The sequence below is a fragment of the Gavia stellata genome, chromosome 2, assembly GCF_030936135.1.
Source record: "Gavia stellata isolate bGavSte3 chromosome 2, bGavSte3.hap2, whole genome shotgun sequence".
NCBI lineage: Eukaryota > Metazoa > Chordata > Aves > Gaviiformes > Gaviidae > Gavia > Gavia stellata.
Genome location: NC_082595.1, coordinates 47,729,897 through 47,753,574, shown reverse-complemented (window position 1 = coordinate 47,753,574; position 23,678 = coordinate 47,729,897). Strand labels below are relative to the sequence as shown.

At 43.0% G+C, this 23,678-nt stretch overlaps 1 protein-coding gene across 1 annotated transcript in view; it reads right to left on the bottom strand.

Annotated features, from left to right (window-relative positions):
* Window positions 1-7,243, bottom strand: part of NHSL1 (NHS like 1) — a 186,674-nt gene extending 179,431 nt beyond the window's left edge. Inside the window, exon 1 of the mRNA XM_059832687.1 lies at window positions 6,886-7,243. Coding sequence (XP_059688670.1) covers window positions 6,886-7,243 — 358 coding nt within the window. The remainder of the gene's footprint in view (window positions 1-6,885) is intronic.
* Between the last annotated feature and the right edge of the window lie 16,435 nt (window positions 7,244-23,678).

The following is a 23,678-nucleotide window of genomic DNA, read 5'->3' as shown; positions in this document are numbered from 1 at the left end:
CAACACAAATACAAACAACTTGCAGAGTCCACCCACATTAATCTGTGCTTAATCCACAGGTAGAAAGATATTTCTTCTAGTCTCTCAAGCGGCAGGTCATCCAGGCTCTCTGGAGACTGCCAGCCAGCCAGCAGGTTTCCTATCAAGCCTACAGCCGAGAACAACATTTAATTACCATGTTTAATTGATCTTGTTAACTGTTAGGGTGGACAGCTTTGATCTCGCCTGCTGATAGGTAGTTTACGACTACAAAAGAAGCTGGGACTTTGCATAATTGCCAAGCCTCCAATGTGCATTTTTTAATTCCTTCTATTTCCCAATCTCCCTTTCTGTTTGTGGTGCACTAATGCTCCTGATAACAGGAACCAAAGCACATGCCCTCATTTATCGTATCCTTTATTTGAACATGCAGGGGAAAAAAAGAAAGACGAGGAAAAGGAAATTGCCCCTCCTTCACCCAGAAATATGGAAAAAGGCCAGGAATTACCATAGTGAATCTGGCCTCGGCAACGTTAAGCGCAGTATCCCATGGCTGATGGCAGCCAGCACCAAATGCTTCAGAGGAAGGTGCAGGAATCACTAAGCACGTGTGGGATAATCTGTTCCCCATCCCCCCTGAAAGCCTCATCTGACTCTCCACTCGTTCAAGGCTGGTTTAAGTTCCAGGACGGAGGTTTTTAGGAATTTCAGTGGCTTTCCACTGTGTTGCTTTATATTTGTTAATAGGTTCGCCCAAGAAATGCCTCTTCTGCAGGAACTTCGTATTAGCAGCTTAGGAGAGAAGCCCACAAGACCAAGATTACTAGCTTGCATTGAACCAAGCTGAGACTGTGCCAATACTAATAGGAAGAGAAACTTCTGAGGACGTTTTATTGTATCCTAAAATACCCAGGAACCTTCAAAAATAGACCCTAATTAAAAACAACTAAACACAAGTATGTTTAATTCATTAACTACCTCTCCTAAACACCATTTTCCTGAATGATCAAGACAATCATAAGTTCTACGGAAATAAATGTTCATAGGTGGTGGATAATAGGTTCTGAGCAATGTACAAAGCAGCTCTAAATTTCAGCCAAAGAGTGTCAACTGTTTTCGAAACAGCAAGCCAAACCCTCATCAAACTGAATTCAGCTGGAGCTTTGCCACTCAGCAGGACAGCGACTTGGCCCACCGTCCCCATGGGAAATCTTTTTCTAACTCAGACTTTCTTCCTGCTTATTTCAAACGAAATCTCCTTTAGATCAGGCTGAATTTCCACAGATAATTAGTCTTGCACTAGCTAAATGAAACAAGAGTTATATTGCTTCTGAGCAGCAATCTGAATAATTACAACAGGGTAAAAGAGAAAATACCTTTTTTTTTTCCCTAGGGGAACTTAGCAATTAACTGTTTAACATGGTTTGAACTTTGCTGCTGAATCTTCATATTATGCGGCAAGAGAGAGGAGAAAAGTACCATTGTACACAGTCACTTGAAGCATCTGTAGAGTATCGTAGTCAAACTGTAGCTCCCAAATACTGTTAGAACTGAATTTTTCCCCTAACAAGTCAGTCCTTTCTCTCCGAAGCTTCCTCAACAGCCCACCGTGGTTTTGGTGGTTGGTTTGGGTTTTTTGGTTGTGGTGTGTTTGTTTTCTCTTTTCTTTTGGGGGTGTGTGTGTTTTGTTTCGTTTTGGTTTCTTTTCTAAACCTTTTTCTAAAGGTTTCTTCTTGTTATTACAAGATGACAGATATCTTATACACTCTTTCTTTACACCAGAAGCTATAGAAAGCCCAGAAAGTCAGCCAGCCTGTTCATCTCCTGCCTACCGCGGATACTGTCTCGAATAATGCTCACTTTTGGTGGCTAGGGATGGAGGAGGGGTTTCCCTAGGAATAAGCTGAATAAAGCTTCCTGTTCGGCTAAAGCAGGAAATGTGCTCCAGTGCTGCCTTCCACACAAAGAGTGGAAAATACTTACTAAACAAAATAGCAGGAGATGAAGTGTAAACTGGATTGTCCTTACATCATGCAGACAAATAGAAAGCCATACTCCCCATTCCCCCAGCTCTCTCGCATTAATGTGCTTAAACTTGAAAAAAAATACATACATATGTATGCATGTTCTGCATGAACATCAAATGATTATGCTGTGCCTTTAAAACCAAACACAAAGATTTTAAACAACAACAACAACGCTAATTAGGAGGTAGCATTTCCTCCCTCCCACAGGATCAGTTTCTTCTTGTTAGAATAGGAGGTACAACTGGCCAAACCTCATCCTACTACTGGAGAAACTGAACTAGAAGTTGTCATTAGGTTAACCTCCCAGCATTTCTCTCAGAACATCTCTTCAGAAAGACTAAAAATAAATAGCACAGAAGATGGAAGGGACAGTCTTCCCGTCTGTGAAACCATTAGGATTCACAGAAAAGAACAGCAGTATTAATTTCTGCGTAAGTATCTGCAGATGGTAGAAGACAAATATTAATGGAAAAAAATGTCCTTCTTCATGCCCTATAAAAACAATGACTGTTTAAGGCGTCACAGTGTTTCCCAAGAGCTGGCCTCGTAATTCACACGAGATTTCTCTGCTGCCATCGTATGCCTTTTGATGAGCTCCGATCACTTCAAAGAGGCACTTGTCCTCACCCACCCTGACGTTTAAGAACTGAAAGTGATGAAAACTACATCACCTAATGCTAGGTCACAGCTACAGATGCACGCTGCTAGAAGATGAAAAGCTGTTAGGCAAGTTTGATGGTGTAAATCATATTACGGCAGCTGAGTGCTGGAAATACATAACAAAACACCACGCAAGACAGCAACACACATAAGCTTAATGAAAACCTGATGAAAGACTGCTTAAAAAAAGTACGGAATCTAATTAATTCTCTAGACGTGGCTAGTGCAGTTAAACTAAGGTCACGAGTACTGCGTACTGCACTTGAATTTTATAAACCACCTTGAGCCATTACTGCCTCCCACCACCATGAGTTATAAACCAGTCATCGGCCCCCCAGGGCCATGTCTCATCGTATTTTGATGTCCCTTCTTACGGCACAACACCCTGCCCATCATGCAAAGCTCAAATACATGTCAGGAAAGCATTTTACTAAATGGCCTTAAAAATATCCTTGTACTGAAATAGATTCAGGCACAAGTTTCCCAGTTGGGGGTCACGAAGAAAAGCTTCTCTACCACCCTAAATGGAAAGTTTAAGACAGCCAAACCAAACCAGAGAGAGCTGAACCTTTCAAGTGAACCCCAACGTCAGTGGCAAACCCTCAAAAAACTAACCATCACTAAGACTGCATACAACTGAAAGCTACCTTCAGTATCCTGAAGCAGACATGAAACTAAACTCTCCGAGTGCGTGTGGCACACCGAAACAAAACCCTTGGAAAGCAGGCCTCCCAGTTGAAGGGCATGGCAGAAGTCCAGCCACTCTTGATAGATGAAGTTTCCCCCTTGTAAGGGTTACAAAGACATAGCACCTACTGCAATACAGCACATCGTTAACCAGTTTGCCACATCAGAAAGTTCTTTCACGTGTGGTGCAATGAATGGGTGCACTTGAACTAATGCATTCACTACAGGATACCAAAGAGTATATAACAGAAGAGAAACAGCAGAGATTATCCAAGACACATTTACCTATTAATACTCCAATACGTACATCTAGGAGCGTATGGATCCTGTGCACACACACAGGGACGCACCATACAGCCAGACAAGCAAGCACAGTCCACGACTGTAAAGAATGACTAACTGAAGACAAAGAGCTTTGTTCTGACTGCTTTCCCTCCCTCACACCCCCACCTGTGCTCAGCGAGGAACAAACACTAATGGACCCCTGTTATCTGAAGGATACTACATGGGAACTTTACTTTGAAACAAAATGATGATAGTACACAAATAAAAACCCCTCACAATTTCAAAGTATGTACTTTCCCAAGCACCAGGGACATATGTAGCATAGCTTATACCAGCTGCCAGTCTGCAGCTACTTCCCAAGAAGTGGTTATGACCCAGATTTGAAGTTTGCTAGTCCTCTGCTGGTCCTTCCAATAGAAGATCATGCTGGGATCACAAAAGTCACCCTGGGACCTTCAGTTCCAAGACGAAATTATTGTCTGGGCCCCACAAAGAGAACAAAAGCCATTTATTCAAGTAGAAATTACCCATGATTTGAAAAGCAGGTGTACAATGTCCTATCCCCTCATCCTGAAAGCCAGAGCAAAATACTTAACTCGTCTGATACAACGTCATGGTGCATCTGCCTGTGCACCACAAGAGATACAGTAGTTTACAGTATTTTATCCCACAAGAAAAGATTTATGAGGAGTAAGAATCTAGTAAACGGGAAAGCAATTAAATTTGTTTACAATCCTTGTTGTTCTTACGGTCGCACACCAGCAAACAGCTTTCTCCATGAAGCTTCTGTATCTTCAAAAATGGGAAGGAAAAATCCCCCTTGTCATTGTTCCCAAACAAAGCCAGCATTATTAAACCATTCTCTTTGTTTTGCAGATATTTCCCTTTAATGCCAGCAACAGGGTTAAACTTGCAGACAAGCCTTGATGGCTTGCATTACAGAGATGCTCATGATGCTAACTACAACTGATCATCCCGCCTGATGTCCTTGGCCAGATTACAATATGTAGAAAGCATATAAGAAGAGAATTGACATGTCTTTATGTGCAACTTCACGTCAATGTGCTTAGACTACACATCAATTCCTTGTGACAGATAGGCAAATAAAATAATCTTCCTTTACAAGAAGGCTGTATTTCATACAATTAAAAATATATATATTAGAAGGAAATCATCATTAATTCTCTTTGACTTTAATAAATGAGATCTTTGAAAAGTAAATATTAGCAGCAGCATTGCAGCTGTTAAGTAGCAAAATTAAATTTGAAAGCAGAGACACCACTTACCAAAGAATTTAAAACCAAATGGAGAAAGCCAAACATAAGAACTGCATCCAGTTTTGGGAATTGCAATGACAAGAGCAAAGATCATCAAATTAAAAGCACTAACAGGCTTAGCTCAAAGAACTGAGTTGTAATAAAAAAATTAAGTAGTAAATATATAACTTGGGCAAAACGATGACCAAGTGAGAATACAGTAACTAAATGTCTGACACATGTAAAATTTCGGGGTTTGCACAGTGCAGCACTAGCCTCATTTCACCCTTCCTTTTAGATGTGTTGCAACAGTGTAGAGCAATAATTAGCTCCCTATTTAAAACAGAGATAAATAAATACTGCTTTCTATCAGGGCATCAATGTAATATACCGTCATACTGCAGGTATCCCCAGTAGGAAACCATTCTCATTTCAACTCTGCACCACGCCATGCCAAACTAATGTAACTATATTGGCAGAAAAGGATATACCGGTCTTGGTGAGGAAGAAAAGCTCCTTAACTTTGTCAGGCAGTTATAAAGCACCAAAAAATCAAACTGGTTATCGCAAAACTTTAGCCTGACCCTTACAAACCACAGAAATAGCCTTTTGGAAAGGGTGATGATGGTTTCCTCCTTTGGAGGAACCATGTACTGAAGTATGCCATAAGGAATAATTGTGCAGTGAAACAGGAAAGTTACCCATACAGGGTTCGTGCTCATTGAATCTTATCTGTGAAAGGCCTTCCTTACCAATTTTGTTCCCAAGTATGCCATATGCGAAGCAGGCTTTCTACTCCCATTTAAAAGAAAACTATTGGTGGTCTCCGAGCAGCAATCCTATTTAGGCTAGGCTTATACCTTACACAGCCGTCACAGAAGTTGCAACACCGTTCTTTCTATTCTTCAATGGTTTCCAACACATTGAGAAAGCTAAGCTGATGTTGCAAGCCATCTTTCACTTACTCTGTGGGGAGCTAGGTCACACGCAAATGAAACTCCATGCAGCAGATCGAATTTTTATGGGATCCTTTCTCCAAAGCTGGATCAAGCTCAGGAAAAACTTTTCCTATAGCTGTGTGTAGCCGTAGAGTTAGTCGCTTCTGAGGGCCACTTTCCAGGCTCAGAAAGAAACTTAACAAGAACCTCCCCAAACTGCCGCTACTTAGGAATCCGAGGCCGAACCTGTATCTTGTGGCTTGTGCTCCCTACGAAGTTGCAAATACAAACTTGGGATCAGTTCTGCACTCGGAACAGACGCTCGGGAGAGCCAAGAGGTACAAAACCAGCTGCAAAGTACATCCAGGTTTCTATTTACCGAGGTCTTCCCGCGCACATACAAAAGAATTAATCAGGCACGTGGGCCGAACTGTCAGAAGTCCGGCTGATCCCAAGTCTAGCGCAAACCCGGCGTAAACGTAGGAACGAACGCGCCAGCCCTCCCCCAGGATCACCGCGCTGTCTCCCAGCTAAAGCCTCCCCGCGCTGGCAGCGCTGACAGCCCGCCCGCTGCCCTCCGCCCCCGTGCCCGCCCGCTGCCCTCGCCGCAGACACCCTCTGCCCAGTGGATGAGGTGTCTGCCAGACGGAGGCAGGGGGAGAACACCAGCAGCCACCGGCCCCGCACGCTGACACCCTCCTGCCCGGGCGGCAGCCAGCGCCGGAGCCGCCGGGACGAAGCCCGGGCCCGGGGGTCACCAGGAGGGGGACGAGCAGCGCCGCGCTGCAGCCGGCAGGCACCGGCGGGGCCCCGGGAGGAGCCGCGGCGGGACGCCGGGGGCGGCCGCCGCCACCTGAACGCGGGAAGGGCGGGGAGGGGGATGCTCAACTTCCCCTCCTTTTCTTTTTTAAACAAACAAATAACTAAATGAAGCAAAGGCTGCCGCGCAAACCGCCCCGCCACCGCGCGGGCGCCCCCGGCCGGCCCCGGCCCCCCCCCGAGCCCCCCCGCCACCATCCCGGGCGTGCAGCGGCGGGGAAGGGTCGCACTCACGGATCTTGACTTTGCGGTGGTCGAGGCGGGCGAGGAGCGCCTCCAGGGCGCCGAGGCGGCGCTGGAGCCGGGCGTTGCGGTGGCAGAGGGAGTCCGCCTCGCTGAGGATCCCGCCGAAGATGTCGCCGGCGCAGCGGGAGAGGTCGGAGAGCTGCATCAGCAGCGACACCAGCGCGTACGAGCTGACCTGCTCCAGCGCCCCGAAGAGCGGCACCGCGCCGCGGCGGCGCCCGCCGCCCCCCTCCGCCGCCCCGGCGTGGTCCCCCGGCGCCGGGCCGCCCCGCTCCGCGCCGTCCCCGCCGGCCTCCTCCAACCTGCACAGCTTCAGCGGCTCCAGGGTCCGCAGGGGGAACGGCATCGCGGCCGGGGGAAGGAGGGCAGCGCAGGGCACGGTGGCGGGGGGGGAGAAGCTAGGCGTCCCCGGCGCAAAAAGTCTTCATCCGCGCAGCGGCCGCGGTGACAAAAGTTCAGAAAGAGGAGAGAGAGAGAGGAGAGAAGAGAGAGGGAGGGAGGGAGAACAACAGCAACAACAAATGAATCGGGGCGGGCGAGCTACGCGCTCCGGGGCCGGGGGGGAGCCGCCGCCACTGCCGCCGCCTCGGCGGAGGGGGAGCCCCGCGCGGCGCCCATGTGCGGGAGCGGCCCCCGGAGGAGGGAGCGGCCCCAGGAGGAGGGAGGGGAGGGGAGCCGAGGGGAGGGGAGTGGGGCGGCCGCCGCCGCAGCACCGCCGCACGGCGGGCGCGGGGAGAGCCCGCGGCAGCGTGGCGCTGCCCTGCGGCCGGGAGACAGGAAAGAGCCCGGCTTTCTGCCCCCGAAGGGGGAGAGGAAGCGTGGGAGGGGGGCTGAAGCGCCCTGGATGCGGCCACAAAGGAGGAAAGGCAGCCGGAGGGGGGGGGGGAGGAGGACGAGGAGGGGAGAGAAAAGCCCGGAGCAGCCCCACCTGGGGAACCCCGCGCCGTTGCAGGCACTTTTCTGAACGCACCCGGAACGCGAGAGCTGGAAAGAGAGGAGGAGAGAGGGGAGGAAAAAAAAAAAAAAGCCTCCACGAACCTGGGAAAAGAAAAAGAGGCCGCCGCCTACCTGTGGCTCCCCGAACTGGAGCCTCTGCCAGAGCCTCACCCTTCCCGGCCAGCTAACAGCCAAGGTAGCCGCTCCCGGCCCGGCCCAGCCCCGCGGCTCTCTGCGCCCGGGCCAGCGGGGCTCCCCGGGGGCACACCAGCCCCCTCCGGCCCCGCTGCCATTGCCTCCTCCTGCCCGGCGAAAGGGGCCAAGGAAGAGACGGGGAAGGTGACTGCTGGCGTCTTCCCCCGGCCTCTTCCCCTGCCTCGCCGCAGGTCAGGCCGGAGATGCTGCTCAAAGGCAGGAGAAGAACAGCCTGCCTGGGAAACACAAGTTGCGGAGCGAGCGGAGCTGTGATTGTTATTGGTGGTTAAGTTTTAGTAAGATTGACAGCAAGGTAGGAAAAGCAAAGTCTGAACCAGGCAGCGTGACATCGAGCATTGCAGCACCAAGCATTGCCCTGGCACATAATTCTGGTACGGACTTAGAAGCCCCTGCGCTTGGCCCCTGCAAGACACAATCAGGTCGTCATCGAGATGACTGCTCTAATGGGCTATTCCCCACAGAACCAATTTAGTCTACTAGCAACTGTCAACAGCTGCTATTTAATTTTAATTGGGCGATGGCCTACTGGCTCTGGGCTCCTGCTACATGATAGAGAGGAACCTAATCCCACTCTTCTTGTGGAAAAGAGCCCTGGGGAAAAGCAGTTGTATGGTCCCTTCCTGCCCCATAGTCTGCTCCAGCTCCCGCTGCAGCTGCAGCTGATGAATCCGTGTGATGAAAGAAAGAGAACCAGCTGGAGAAGGAAGGATCCAGAACAGGCCCACGGTGCCCTTCCATTAGCATCTTGAGGCTGCGTAATTTATAACAAAATATTCTGCATCATAGTAATTCTCATATGTTGTTTTAGCCTTGGTTACTTCAGGGAAATCTGAAGAAAACAGTTCCACCAGTAGTGTATCAGAAGCTCCTCGACGCATGGAGGAGTTTGGGGGCAAGGCTGTAGGCAGTGGAATACAAACCAAAGACTCAGTGGCATGCATAAGAGTTAAGATCTACAGGAAACACATTTAGGGGTGACACTCATGTGCAAAAATTGCAAGTCAATAATTCTTCTCATACATTAAGCTAAAAAAGGCTTGCATTTTCAAGTTTTCCTTGGGGGGGGGTGGGGGGAAAGCAAGCAATGCAATCTAGTGTCAAAAAAATAAAGAACAAACCCACCTTTCTTCAGATGCTCGTCCACACAGGTTACCAATGAATAATTGCAACTTGGAATGCTTCCACTGATTTTCTATTACAGACAGTACCACTGAGTGCGTATGTGCAGTATTTGTAGAAACTGATGAGAACATGGTGCAAACAGGCTAAATGGTGTTTAATAAGGGTTTTAAGCACATAAGGAATCCTAAGCAATAGTCTTGCGACAGGGAAGCTGTCAGAATTGATTAACGGAGGATGGAAAGAAGTTACTCTCTCATATTGAATTTTTCTGGCTTTATTTTGGGACATAATGTCTTCATTAGTTCTTAGGCATGTTTGTTTGGGATAGTTGTTTGATAAAAACTGTAGCCTGTTCACTGGCATGTTTGAATTGAGAGGAGTGTATCTTTGTATGTTTTGTTTAAACTACAGAAGTATCATGGGGAAACCAAGTATGAGGTGGACTTAAATCTAAAACACAGTGGGAAGAAAACAAACAAAAAGCTCAGTTCAGGTACCAGCTGAAAAGAACCCACAGCCACATATCTGCCAAGGCTTACCATAGGCTTTGATTGGGAATTACTCATTTTTATTTTGAAATTTAAGTAATAAGTAGTCTAAAAATGATGAATGTACCAGCCTTATACCCTTTCTTGCAAGAGAAAATTCAGATCAAATCCTGATACTGCAAATATTTTTGCATGTTCTTATCTGTAAGCAGGAAAAAGTATTTAAAACAGATTTGAGTGCAGGGAGAATAATAACAAGAAATCAAAACTTTAGGCAATACCTAAATGCAGTAAAGAGCCTCAACTCTTTACTGTGAGTGGAATTTCACCGCCAGTGAAGCTTACTTTACCTATTTCACCGTGTCCTATGTTTGCAGACTGTAAAATGAACTACTGTGACAGCCTGAATATTTCTGGTGGGAATAATATCTCATAAAAAAGAAGGTCTTTTTAGGACTGACAGTTAAACTAAGTGAAGAAATAAATCTGAATTTTAAATGCACCGATGCTCTTGAAAAATTCAAAGTCTCTACGTACTTTTTTCTCATTAACTTGCTTGGGTCTATTTTTCTGGGATGGGATGTTACCATATGGAATATTCAGAAAAAAACAGGTGTGAAAAAAATGTAAATACTGAGTGACTGAAATGTGAACATCGGTTAACTGAAACCAGTAAAGGATGGTCTCAGAGCTTGTTCCTTCCAGTGCAAAAGGAAGGGACAGAGAAAGGGACACGGAGTTTAAATACACAGTTGGAGATTTAACGTATTCCTCGTGCTGGAAAGGAAGCATTTAAAATCACTAAGTTCAGAGGAAATGCTGACTTTCTTAGGGACACACACACACACCCCCCAGCTACCCGTGCATATTTTCTGCTTCAAGCCGTTATGGCTGGAAAATGTTTCCTTTTCTGGCAGCACCGTGAGGATGCTCCTGCCCCTTTTTTATACTCATGTGGGCACCACAGTCCAGGGGGCAATGCCTGGCAGGGCAGTGGCGGTGACTGCCCCTGTGCTTCTCCCTGCTCTCCGTCATGCTGCTGCCCTTGGGTCAGCCACCCCTGTGGCTCGCAGCCCTGCACGTTCACATCAACGCAGTTTGTGGCCATCATGGTGTGCAAGTGGTGGGAGCGAGGGGCTGCTGTCTGTTTAGCTGCGTCCACTGGAGAAGGAGGTCTGCAAGCTCAGCAGGCAGCAGTCGCTTTCACTGGTGCAGCTAAGCCGGGCAGAGCTGCGACCCGGAGTTCTGGGTCTCACACCTGCAAATACCCTCATTCAGGAGTGGGAGATCTCTGAGAAGACAAACAGAGACTAGAAAACTGGAGATGCAAAGGAGGAAGGAGACAAAAGGACAGTACAGACTTTACTAAATATTTCAAGTCAAAATTGATTTCATTTTTAATGAAAGCTCAAAGTTTGCTGGAAAGTTCATTACGTCTGAATTGTAGCTTTCTTCCTTCAGCATTTTAAGCCTCAAGTTAAATTACCAAATTAAGGACCTAATACCTTTCATGTTCTATTTCAAGAAACAGAAGACAAGTCTTGTGGGAGTTACTCATCACCTATTGCGGAATGAATGCTGCTCTTCCCTCGGCTTGCTTCTGCAATCCGTTTGGGCTCTTAGAAGCAAATGGTGAGCGGTAGTACAAGAACCATGTGGCCAACCATGAAACGTCAGACAGCTCTTCCTGAAATTGTAGCTACGTCCCAAGAGGGTAGTTTAGATGTGGTTGGCTGGGCTCACCAGGCTCATCCATTGTAGCTCAGCCCACAGGTTCAAGCTATATGCCTGTGTAGGCTAGGAAAACCCAACAAGTTGACAGACAGACAGAAATAAAAAACTGTACAGCTTGGGGTAATGGAGGAAGGCATTTCTTGGTTGCTCCCAGAGCGGTGCTAATGAGCTCTGGTTTGTGATTTAGAAAGCAAGCTCAATGTTCTGGGCACATAGTCAGCTTCTGTATTTTTGAGTTACTTTGGCTGTTGAGCTGTAGAAGTTTGGTAAGATATGCAGAAGATAGGAGTAAATCTGACTCTTGAGAAAGCTGAATGGTACCAGAATTTCACCCATTTCTTTGTGGTCTGTCCCTCATGACTGCATACTTTTTGTGCTTTATATATATATTAACAAATAATCAAATTAATTACCACAGAAAAAATGACAGCTGTTTTGCTGGGTTTCTTTAAATTTACATGCCACTATGTTAGACTGAAGATCACCTTTGCCTAACGACGCAGCAGAACTTTTCTTGTTCTTCAGAGCAATCACCACTTTTCTTCCAGCTTAGCAATGCCAGGAACTGGTAATTTTGTGTACTGGAATTCTTACCCAGCACAGCCCAAAAGACTCTCTCCTTGTCCAGAAATGGTATCTTGTGGTTATTCTTTTAAAACTAATAGCAGAACTTCTCTGATGACAGGCGTCAACTTCTCAATGACAGGCGTTTCTCTGACACAGGTTGCTTACGAAGTCCTATTTCCCTGGACATTCATTGTTCCAAACTTCTGTCAGCCCCAAGCTCTCCTTGTCTGACCTGTTCCTGGGTTATGCACTTGCTTAAGGCCTGGAGCTGAGTTCCCTTTTCTATTTGGTTCTGTAATATTTTTGCTGATTTTCTTCACCATGTTATCTTCACCATTAAACAAAGGCAGCAGTGTAACTTCAACACCTTCATCCCTGTTATTCACACTACTTCACGGATGTATCCACACTTTCATAGTAGATGAGTTTAATATTTTCTTGAGCACTATCTTAAAGGTTAGTGGTTTGTTGCACCAATCCCACTTATTCTTCTGACCCTGCTCTCTTCTCTCATTCCTAACATTAAGGTAAAACTTATTCTTCAAGTCTGTCCAGCTTGTGGTTTAGACCTTGGGTTGTTCTGCTAGCTGGTCCCTGAGCTCTTCAGAGCTACAGAGCTCTGCATATCTACAGAAGTGCAAGAGTCAGCCTACTGTGTTCTGCCAGCTTGAAATGTCTCAAACCCTTTCTCATTTTTCTATCTTTACACAGTTGTCTTTGGATAAAAGCCATGCTAGCAATGGTGCGATGGAACAATCAAAGCTAGCTGCACTAGGAATGACACTGTGAAGGAAGCGGTAGTTGTGATGGCCTAAGGATATGATTCAACCACATACCAATCAGGAGTAACAGCTCTTTGCCCTTAAAAGAGAAGCTCTTCCACCCCTGCTTCCTTCCTTCCATTCCCACTCACAGATGCATGGTCTGTAGCTTGCTCTGCAAGCATCTGAAGTCCTCAGTGTAGAATTACTGCAGCTTTGCTGCATAAAACGAGGCAGCTGATGTGCTGTAAAGAAATTGCAGGAAAATGTACTCTCCGCACTTCAAGACACAGCAGTACTTTGGATCATTCTCAGGGGAGCAGAACAGTGGAGGAAAAACTAGCCCGAGAGTAGAAACACGTACAAGAGATCATAGAGCCTATGAAAACATGACTACAGCATTACAGCCCTGCTCAGAGCTCAAAGCACATCAGAGGCTCTTGGTCCGTGTGTTCAATGGACTACAGTGCGAAGAGAAGACTGCCAATTACTATGTCAGTGTGGGACTGAGAGACAAACCACCTTTAGGACTCCATTTCTTGGAAAATGGAAACAACCCCAAGTTATATCTCCCCATAGAGAAACCAAGTTGCTGAGAAATTATCTCAATGGATCAATAAAACTACTCCTGGAGTTGCCATACCAAATTTCTTCATTTGGTTGAGGCATTTCAGTGTCTTTTAACAACGTGCCATCCTTACTTCCACTTCCTCTGTGGCAGAAAAAACTTCTGATATATTCTTTTTCTAATTGATAAAGTGTTCAGGTTTCCACTTCACAAGGACTTCAGCCATCTAAATATCATGGAATCACAGAACGGTTTGGGCCGGGGGCAGGGACACCTTTCACTACATCAGGTCACTCAAAGCCCCATCCAGACAGACTTTCAATACTGCCAGGGATGGGGCACCCACAGCTTCTCTGGGCAACCTGTTCCAGTGTCTCACCACCATTATCATGAAAAATTTCTTCCTTATATCTAATATAAGTCTAATCTAAGTCTAATCTAAGTCATGTGTAATTATTAATTGTTACTGAGTTACATAGCTACAGGTATGCATACAGCAAGTGACTGTAGGGCAGGAATATGGGTGTCATTACTTGTGAAAGAAAACATTCATCTGGAAAAACAAAGGCTGGAGGAATTATTGGCTGAAAATCAGACTCAACATATGGAGATTTCATAAACGCTGAGAAAAGCCTTTTGTTGCTGTCCCTACCTTTAATGAGGACAGTTTGTTTTGAAAGCTTTTGTAAATTCCATATGAAATTTTTATTTATCTGAGACACTGACCACATTTATGTCTTCTCTAATTGTGTTATATGTGGTCTCCTTTGAAGTAATTACACAGTTTACATTTTGATTCATTAACTCAATATCGTAACAAAAAAAAACTAAAACAGTTTGAAAAACAATTCAGTCAAACAAAACTTGAAATTGTATTCTTTTAACAAGTCGGATTATCTTTTCAGATGAATGCCTCAGGACTCAGAGCAAACAATACATCCAATGGACGGGAGCCTCTTCAATTGCTCCCTGAACGTGCAGACCGAGCTGGTCACAGAAGCAGAACTCAGCTTCTCCTTAGGTATTAGCTTCCCACCATCAGTCACTACAGCTGCAGAAAAGTACTTCTTTAACCTATGTACATAACCCTTTTTAAAAATATGGCACCCCGTTTTGTTTCAGTTGATGAACACAGATGGATGGTACGTCAGTCAGTCACAAATTATTTTTGATACATTGCAGCAGCTCCTGCCTCATAAATAAAACGCAGGCTTTGGTCACTGAAAAAATGCAGGGCGTGCCAAACCATCTATCAACCAACGCGGATTTCCCCGTTCTCTTCCTTGTGCATGAGCATGGTTTGTCACTGTGATCTATACCATGGATGAACCAGTCACTGGTGAAATTATAGTGGGGCTGTGTGCTGCAACCTGCAACAGACTCCACCACTGTCTAAACTCACCTCTCCATTTTTTTAAAGGTTTTGGATACCTCTTGAAATTTTCAGATTAAAAAAAAAGACAAAATATTTCCTAAATATATTTACTATACTCTCCATGTTTTGCATATTTACAGGATGTCAGAAAAAAAATTCTTTTGGCTTTAAGCTGACTCTTAAAAATATTCATTTGGGAAGAATCTACCACTGTGGTAGATCATTAAAGGTCTCTGGCTGGCTTCTTTGTGTTCCTCTGCATAATTTCATAGACCTGATGATTGGTTGGGATGAGATTCAATATGTTCATGCTGCAAAGCTCAGTGTTTCTGTCTCAATACCCAGTCAGTCTCAGAGACTGGCATATTGTTAATAAATAAAGTCTAATAAAGTATTTTCAAATTCCAAAATAATAATTTGGAAAACTGACAGTAAGGGAAAAGCTGGTTTATGGCTATCTAGAAATTACACTGAGTAGCAAACTCTACACTAAATGGAATAACAGTTGAGGATCTATACACCTCCAAATTAGGAAACTCGAAGTAATACATGTGACGGCGGGCACGTTTCTATTTTCTACGACCCATGCAGTGGCAGTACCATTGCTTTACAACCGGTATAAATGATCTGAATTACTGGTGTTGCAGAAACGTTACTAATAAAATGTCTAACTTGTACAAACAAAACTTGATATAAAATTTAAAATAAATTGAGAGTGGTATTGCAGAAATTAAAGGAAATTAGGATTTTTAGCACATACCGCTCCCTGAATATTCCCAAAAGTTTGTGGGTACCAGCCATGTGATTATGCAATCACTGTATTAAATGCAGCTGTGTTTATTTCATTTCATAGATTAGGCAAACTGTACAAGCTAAGCATCAGTATGTTGTTCATAAATCAGTAAAAAAAAAAAATATAGCACAGTATGCAAGATTTACTCAAACCTTCTTTCTGTTCCAAGTGTTTTCAGACTTGGCAGACTACAAATTCCTCGGAGGCCTATGAACATGCCGAGTTTTAAGCATTTCTAGCAAAGTCATTTTTTAGTTAGTTCAAGAAAAAAACATATAAACACTTTGCTTAATAGCATAGGAATCAACTTTTAAATACAGTGAAATACAGCTAAAAACGTTCTGTTTAGTTTTTCTTAGAAGTGGGGTAAAAGAAAGCATAAAGAATTTCAGCCCAAGGAATAGCTTCTTTAGAAGAAAAAAAAAAAATGCTGACTATATCTGAGCCTTCTTCCAGGAGCCTCCCTTATGCTCTCTTTCAGAAAAGTTTGCAAATTTAATCCTTGGTTGTACATGCTCAGAAAAAAAACCTCATCACTTTCACAATGATGCCACTTTGGTTCTTCAATGTGTTGTTTTTTCTATGCTTTGTATTTAATGACAGTTATAATCACAGTTTTGAATGCTAATACAATTATCATGATCCACAACCAAAACTTGTAAATGCATATAGTCAGTTACTTTCCACTGAAATCTGTAACTTTTTACTATGCTTTCCCTATAGTTGTTTTTTTAATATACTTTGATAAGGAGGTCTCATTTAAACCTGTTATTCAATTAAGATTAACTTAAGAAAACCTTAAAATAGAAGTCTTCTCCTGCATATCTACTGTACCATACTATAATTAACTATTAGGCTACATACAATTGCCTTCAGTGAAACAGTGCTACACGCATGCCCACCGTATTCCATCATGTGTTTAAGACTTAAATGTTTTGCTACAGACACCATCTTTATTACACAGGAATACGGTGGTGTGCTGGTTGGACCTGAGACCTCTTGCTGCTATTTCTTTTCAGTATTTCCAATGCAAAGGAAAATGCTTTGAATGTTTAACTTCTCCTTTGCTAATTAGACTTACTGGAGAAAATCATATTAAAAAGAAGACTCTACTATACTGTTTAGCCTATGCATTGCTTAGAAACAGCTTTCTGTACAAATATTTGTGTGTACATTTATTCTCTTTAGGGAATGGATTGTTGTTTGGTTTTAGTTCTGCATTTGTATATGTCTAACAAAATGGAGTCTGAAATTACAAACATGCTTTCCAATATCTGTTTGGGAGACCAGACATGTAGTCAGTGGAACTTCTCAGCAATGTATCTTCTATCCTGGAAAAAAATAGTCACTTGATGCTTTTAAGACATCGTAGCAGTTGTATTTCTACTGAGCCACCAAGCTATAGAGGGGGAAGGGAATTAAATTTCCCAAGCAACACGAAGAAGTGACTTGAGGCCAACTACAAATCTGACCAAGAAAAATTGCAGACTGTGAATAACTCACTGTCCTACTTTGATATTAAGGTAACAATCTGAGTTGTATATCTAGACTATAACTATGTATTTCTAGAATATATTTCTATAATATAACTCTATTTCTATAACTGGAACTGTGAGAGCTATATTTCATGCTCTTAGCACATTCAATAAAGGAAGCCTACCTGCTTGCCTTCACAGTTCTTCGCAGGCATAATTTTCACAAATCTTCTCACCTAGAAAAGTTACTGGATTTTTCTTGGGTTGAATCAAAGTTTCCAAATGAGGCCTATAATTTTGCATTTGGAGTTTACTATTAAAAAAAAAGTATATTCAAGTTAGTTCTATATTGTGTGGCTCAAGAAGAAAATTGTAACTTTGCCTGGTTTTGTTTTAAGCCAAAGGATCCATCAACAAATTCACCTACACATTCTTTCCTGTAAGCTATAAATTCATTCTTGCCCACGATGCCAACAGAACCTTTGACAAAAAAAATAGGTTGCTGCTGTGCTTAAACCTTGGTCTAATTGCTTCCTTTTTTCTTTTGCCTCTTTTGTCTTGTATCCATCTGTTGTATGATCTTTGTGGTAGGAATTGCCTTTATTTGGTCCCTGAGTTTGTACAGAGTTTCATACCATTGGGATTCTTGGCCATGACTGAAGATTCAGAGGTGTGTGCAGGTGATTATGTTCACAAGGCCATGTTTGTGCACACTAGAGGTGAGGCTGAAATTGCTTTGAAAAGTTAAACTTTATTTACTGGACCTTCCCTGGCACCCTTGGGTTACTCTGTACTAGCAATACTGTTTAGTGGCACTTCATAGAGGGAATGTGAATGGTAGTTTCTCCTACTGACGTTAAGTGTAAACACTGGCAAAGAAAATAAAACAATTTTTGTAGGCACTTAGCCAAACTGCTGAAACAACTGAGCAAGTATTTTTTTTCAGTTGCTACCTTAAGACTGTTTTTTCTGCAAGGTCTTACTCCATTACATTCCTCTTGTGATAAATTACTGACCACTTTAAAAAGCAGGCTGCAGAAAACTGAAGCTGCACTTCTTTGTGATATGAGCTGCATGTTCTATCTTGTTACACTAAATGAATCATAAACATTATTCAATATTTAAAAGGGGAAAAGAGCAGGTGCCTGCCAAGAACAGGTGTTACGAATTTAAAGTTAAATAATATGCACCAATCCTTTTGACATATCATTTCCATAATATATATCAGAAACCATAATCTGCACTAATACGTCCCCACTTGTGCAGAAGAAAAGTCTTCTGTCACGTGTTTTCTGACCTGGTCTTCTTTCTAGAATTTACTTCCCACTTTGGTTCACAAGGGTTCAGTTTTGCTGACCTTGATGGGATTCTGTAAATATCATGTTGCCTGTCTTAGAATGGTTGTAAACATTGTTACATTTACAATGAGTAGCTCAATGAGTACTTGCAAAAATAATTCAGCAGGCTACCCAAGGATGAAGGATTTGCCCAAGGTTTATTTTGATTTGTTTTAAAAGCACATATGAAGTTAATCATTGTCTAATACTGAACATGCATGCAAGCATTTGAAGGAGTGGTGCCATATTATTCAAGCCTTTTCTCAAGTCTATCAATGGGTCATCTGAGTCCTGTGAGAAAGGTTATTTATGATAAAATGAGTAAAACAGTTTAGTAAATGGAATCATTTGATTATAATGTATTTTAACATGTGAACAAGCACTGCCCAAGCAAGACAATGGTGATAGATGGAGATCAGCAATAATCCTGTGCAAAATGTCTTTTCCCTCCCTGCTTTCCCTCCACATTTCCTTTAAGTTACTCACAGCCTTATCCTTCAGAAAATCCCACTCTTTTTACAACATACCAGCATCTAAAAACACGGAAGACGTTTTGAAATAATCCTAAAGGAGAATGCATAATACACTAGTGAGCCACCAATGCATTTCTTGCTAATCTTAGTTTTACATCCCTGACAGAGTCTAAAAAACCCAATTAGGTTTGGGACTATACCTGAAATACTGGATGTGCTGGCAGAGCCAATGATAGACTTTTTCCTTTTCCAGCTGGAGTATCAGGGTTATTAAAACAAGTAATGTACCGTTCTAAAGTGCTTTTTCCTTGGAGGAATGTAATGCATGTTAGAAATATTTAAACCAAATATTTAGAGGAAGGCAAATGTAAGTACAATAACGTCTATATCTATTGAACACATATAGAATATTAACATGTTTTTATACAACTAAAAACTGTATAAGGAACAACTTCTTCACTGGGACTGTAATGCAGTACTGGAACAAGTTATCTGCAGGGGTTTCTGAAGGTTTCAAGGCCTGGCCAGACAAAGCCACAGCTAACCTGATGTGGCAGTGGAGTGGCCTTGCTCTGAGCGGAAGGTTGTGCTACAGGACGTTTGTGCTGTCTTCATCCTTGAAGGTTTTCAAGATGGGCTGGATAAAGTCCTGGGCAACTTGATCTGAGCACAGAGTTGACCCTGCTTTGACTAGGAGACCTCATGGTGTCCCTTCCAGTCTGAAGTATCCTGAGATGCTGTTATCTCAAGAGGTGCTTTTGAACCGTTATTACTTCCATGATTCTGTGAATATGAAATCCAGACTAACTAGCAGACTAACTTTCAACATAACTTTCCAGGCATATAAAGAAATCAGTTTTTTTTTTTCTGGAGACCAGACCAGAGCATACATCCCAGGGGTCCATCCAGAAGCTGGAGAGAGAGCTAGAGACCCTTTCAGCATAGCTCAGGCAGGGATTGAAGGCCCTGGGCTGAGCTGAAATGGGGCTCCTGAGCCCATGAGCAGTGAGGTGGGGGGGGTCCCATGTGGGACTGGTCAGGGCCATTCAGGCCCTGGAGGCCTACTTCCTGGGGTTACTGCCGCATAACATTGCTGTGTGCATAGAAACTGCATCTGAACCACAAACCTGTGGCAAACTGGAAGGTACTCCGGGGCAGCATCACACATTTGCCAGCTTCCTACAGATTTTTGCAGGCATCTGCAATTGGCTGCATTGGAGTTAGGACACTGGGCTACATGGACCTCTGCTCTGGCCAGCAGAACTGACTTTACAGTTGGTGGAATTCATCAAAGCTCCCACAATAAGAAGAATCAGCTTTCATTCCTAGGGATTTCTTAGATCCTAGAAAGATCATCTCAGTCTTTGAGGGACTGTAAGAGCAAGGGGCCAAAGCAGAGCTGGAGAGGAGAACTGAAGATATACTTGGAGAAACAGAAGGAACTGGGGCACGACTAGAGTAGACACCTCCAGAAGTGAGGAAGGCTGGAACAAAACTGACCAAGAAAGTCCCAGGAGGACTTTGACAAGGAGCTAAAGAGGTTGGTCTATGGTAGGAAATGGGGGCAAACTGAAGGGAAAAGCTTTGAGCAGCCATCCTACTTCAGAGGCAGGCTTACGTGTAACCGAAAAGATTCTGCTTTCCGAGTGATTCAGCAAGTCCCTTCTGTTCTCCCTCCTTCCTCCCCTCATTACCGCACTGTGGGTGCCCAAATCACCATATTGCTGGCCCGAGGAGGTGGTTTATTGAGCATCCACATTCTGGCAAAAGATTTGTTTAGTTTTTAAGCAGGTCACATATTTAATGTTTTGGTAGCTAAGCAATAATTGATTTTTTGCAGTAAGCTGACATTGGATACACAGATAATGCTGGTGGAGGTTTTAAACTACTTGCTCTCATGTGTAGTAGTGCTGACTTCAATGGACTGTTCATGTTACAGATGCGGAAACTGATCAGTAATAATATAGAAGTCTAAATATTTACATATGCTTATATTCATTCACTTAACCACATCACAGTGTGTGTGTGTGTGTGTGTATATATATAGAGAGAGATACAATGTAAGTATACATGTTGACACATTTTCAGTGACATTTCTTGAGGACATATCTGTCCTCATTCTGTAAAGCAGAACACACATGTGCCTAACCCACATGATTCTACATCCATATTAATCCAGTGTAAATTAATTTTCTTTATATATCATTTCAACTTCACTGCATTATTCTGCACATTTAGCTGGATGATAAATACACACACAGCTTGTTATGCTGCTGGTCATAAAACAGAAATAAGTACTTCATATGAACAGGTATCTTCCATATTACACTCTTTTTCGGAAGATGATGCTACAGCAATGTCATGCTTCCATGAGTACAAGGTGCTACCCTGTGAAATACATCTGAGATTAATTATAGAAGCTAAAGAACAAGATGCTTTCATCACTTTCTTGGAAGCCATTAGAACTGGCTTGCCATCTCATGTTAACTGAATAGACTTTTCAAAAAAAAGAATCTGATTTTATTTGCATGCATATCTCAATACAAAGTACAGAATAACTTCTTTGAAGTTCTTCTTCAAAGCATCTTCAAAGGTGGGCCTCTAGTTTGTAAGGAGATATACATGTAAATAAAATCGGATTCAATTAACTTTTTAATTTGCTTCTTTAGCAATAGCATTGTTCCTATTAAAACACTGTTACCCTTGGAGCATTTCAGTCAACAAGTATATACAAACGCTACCACTGTAATGCTTGTTGGTGTTGTCAGAAAAAAGCCTTATAAAGGAAGAAAAAAAGCATCTTGCAAACTGTGAATCATTACCATAATACAAAATTATGCAAAAGCTCAGCTAAATGGAGATGATCCAAAACACGCTTTTTTTTCCTGATGAATGTATATCTTCATTTGATTCCAGGCAACAGTGTTATCTGCAATAGGATTTGTAGTATCAAACCAAGACCACACTACTTTTGATTCTTTGCTCTTAACTTACTATTATCTTTTATAAGAAATTAATTATTTACTATAAAATTACTTTCACTATAAAACCTACAATAAAGTCTGATGCTTTCCCAATTATCTGCCCTTGTAGGCTCTGCTAAATCAGATATAGAAGTGAGTAACAGAGACATTTTAATAATAATAATTCTAGTATCATGTAGTGTGCCTTGATAACGAAGGTACTTGGAGCAAAACATTGCCTGCATGCTAAAATTGATTATAGGTCTTTTCTGGGGTGTCCCAGGGAAATTGCACACTGTGTTTATTAGAGTAACTAATTTTGTGTACTTGATCCCTCATACTGAGAGACTAAACTGAAGCAAGGTTGACTGTGGAATCCAACTGTTTTCTGAATATAAAAGTAATTTTATTTTTAGAATGCTTATATTAGTGATGGAAAGTTTTCCCCTTTATTTAAAAACAGCCCATAAGACATTCTATTTCAACTGCTTTCGTAGAAACAAAGGATACCTGGTCAACTTCCGTCCTAACTGTCAAACCTCTTGGCTTTATTCTGCACACACAGAACACCATTACTCAGAGGGGAAAAACCAAACCACACCTCTATATACAACCTGCAAGGTGGGTACATTTACTTGCTTATATAGCGTATGAGAAACGAGCTGAATGAACACAAACATTTCCAAAACTACCTGCAGAAACAGTATTTATCTCATACAAATCTCCCAAATATCTACACAAATGTGTCTGTAGAGCTCACTTTTTACAGTTTTTGTAGCTGCCCCATATATATATACACATACATATATATGCACATGTGTGAATGAGGGTTCTAATTGGACAGCCCTATGGCTGAGAATTTGTGTCTGGCTTACAGCCTGTGTGAATTTTGCTAGCTCCTGTTTCCCTGTAACGCATGCCAAACTACATATCAGAAGCCTTTTGCATTAAAGAATCAAAAAGACAGTAAACAACTGTTTCTGCTTCTCTACCTTTCCCTTGAGTCTTGTACCATCACCTTTTTGTTTCATGTATCTCCAGTGTTACAGATTTTTCTTTCTCACTTGTGCCTTTTTTCCTATGAGACTTGTAGCTCACACATAAACACCCCTAGATTGTTTATTCCCATGAGGGAACTGTCACTGTATCAGTGATAGTCTCTGCTACAGACCTCTTGCAACAAAACTGTTCATAATGTATCAGAACTGATCCAGCTCCTCGGACCCAAGCTGCGCCCCGCTATGAGGAATTACTTGCACTGCAGAATGACCTTCAGTGGATATTTGGTCCTTGTCCTTCACCTGAGAGTCACTGCAAATGCAATCTCCCTTTGACAGCACCCCTTTTTGGACCTGAAGTGGACATTGAATCTCACACTGCAGTGTCCCACCAGTCTTGATGAGGCACTGTTATATCTAATAGCCCCTTGAGTCTAATTCAAGATCCATAAGAACGTTCAGGATCAGGCTACAACTGGAGAATCAGGTTTTTGGTATCATAAAAGGTCTAGACAGAGGTAGGGAGGCACCCTATCTGCACATCTGTTAAGCCATGCGATAGATTTATATTGGGACATAACCTTGCAAACACCAGTAAAGCTGTTGGCTGATGTTTTTACTCTGGGTGATGTGGATTATATCACCCTTCACAGCTGGTGTGTAAGCAACATCTGAGATTTTTCATCAGAAAACATATAGTTCTGAGCAACGTGTTTCTTTAGGTAAAAACTAAAATCTCGTTGCAAGTAGAAGAAATTCAAATTGACAGACAAATTGTGAAGATAGTTGGTAAGTTCATCTCTCTAGGCAACAAACGACTGTCACGTGGGGAAAAATGCCTCGAGCTACCAGCCATAGCTCGGAAAGATGTGCCAAGCGTTCAAGTCCACAAAGCCATCAGTGCCAGGGAGCACTGAAGAGACAAGTGATGACCAGAAATGCAACTGTTTGAGTTCTCCTAGAGACGAGACAGCA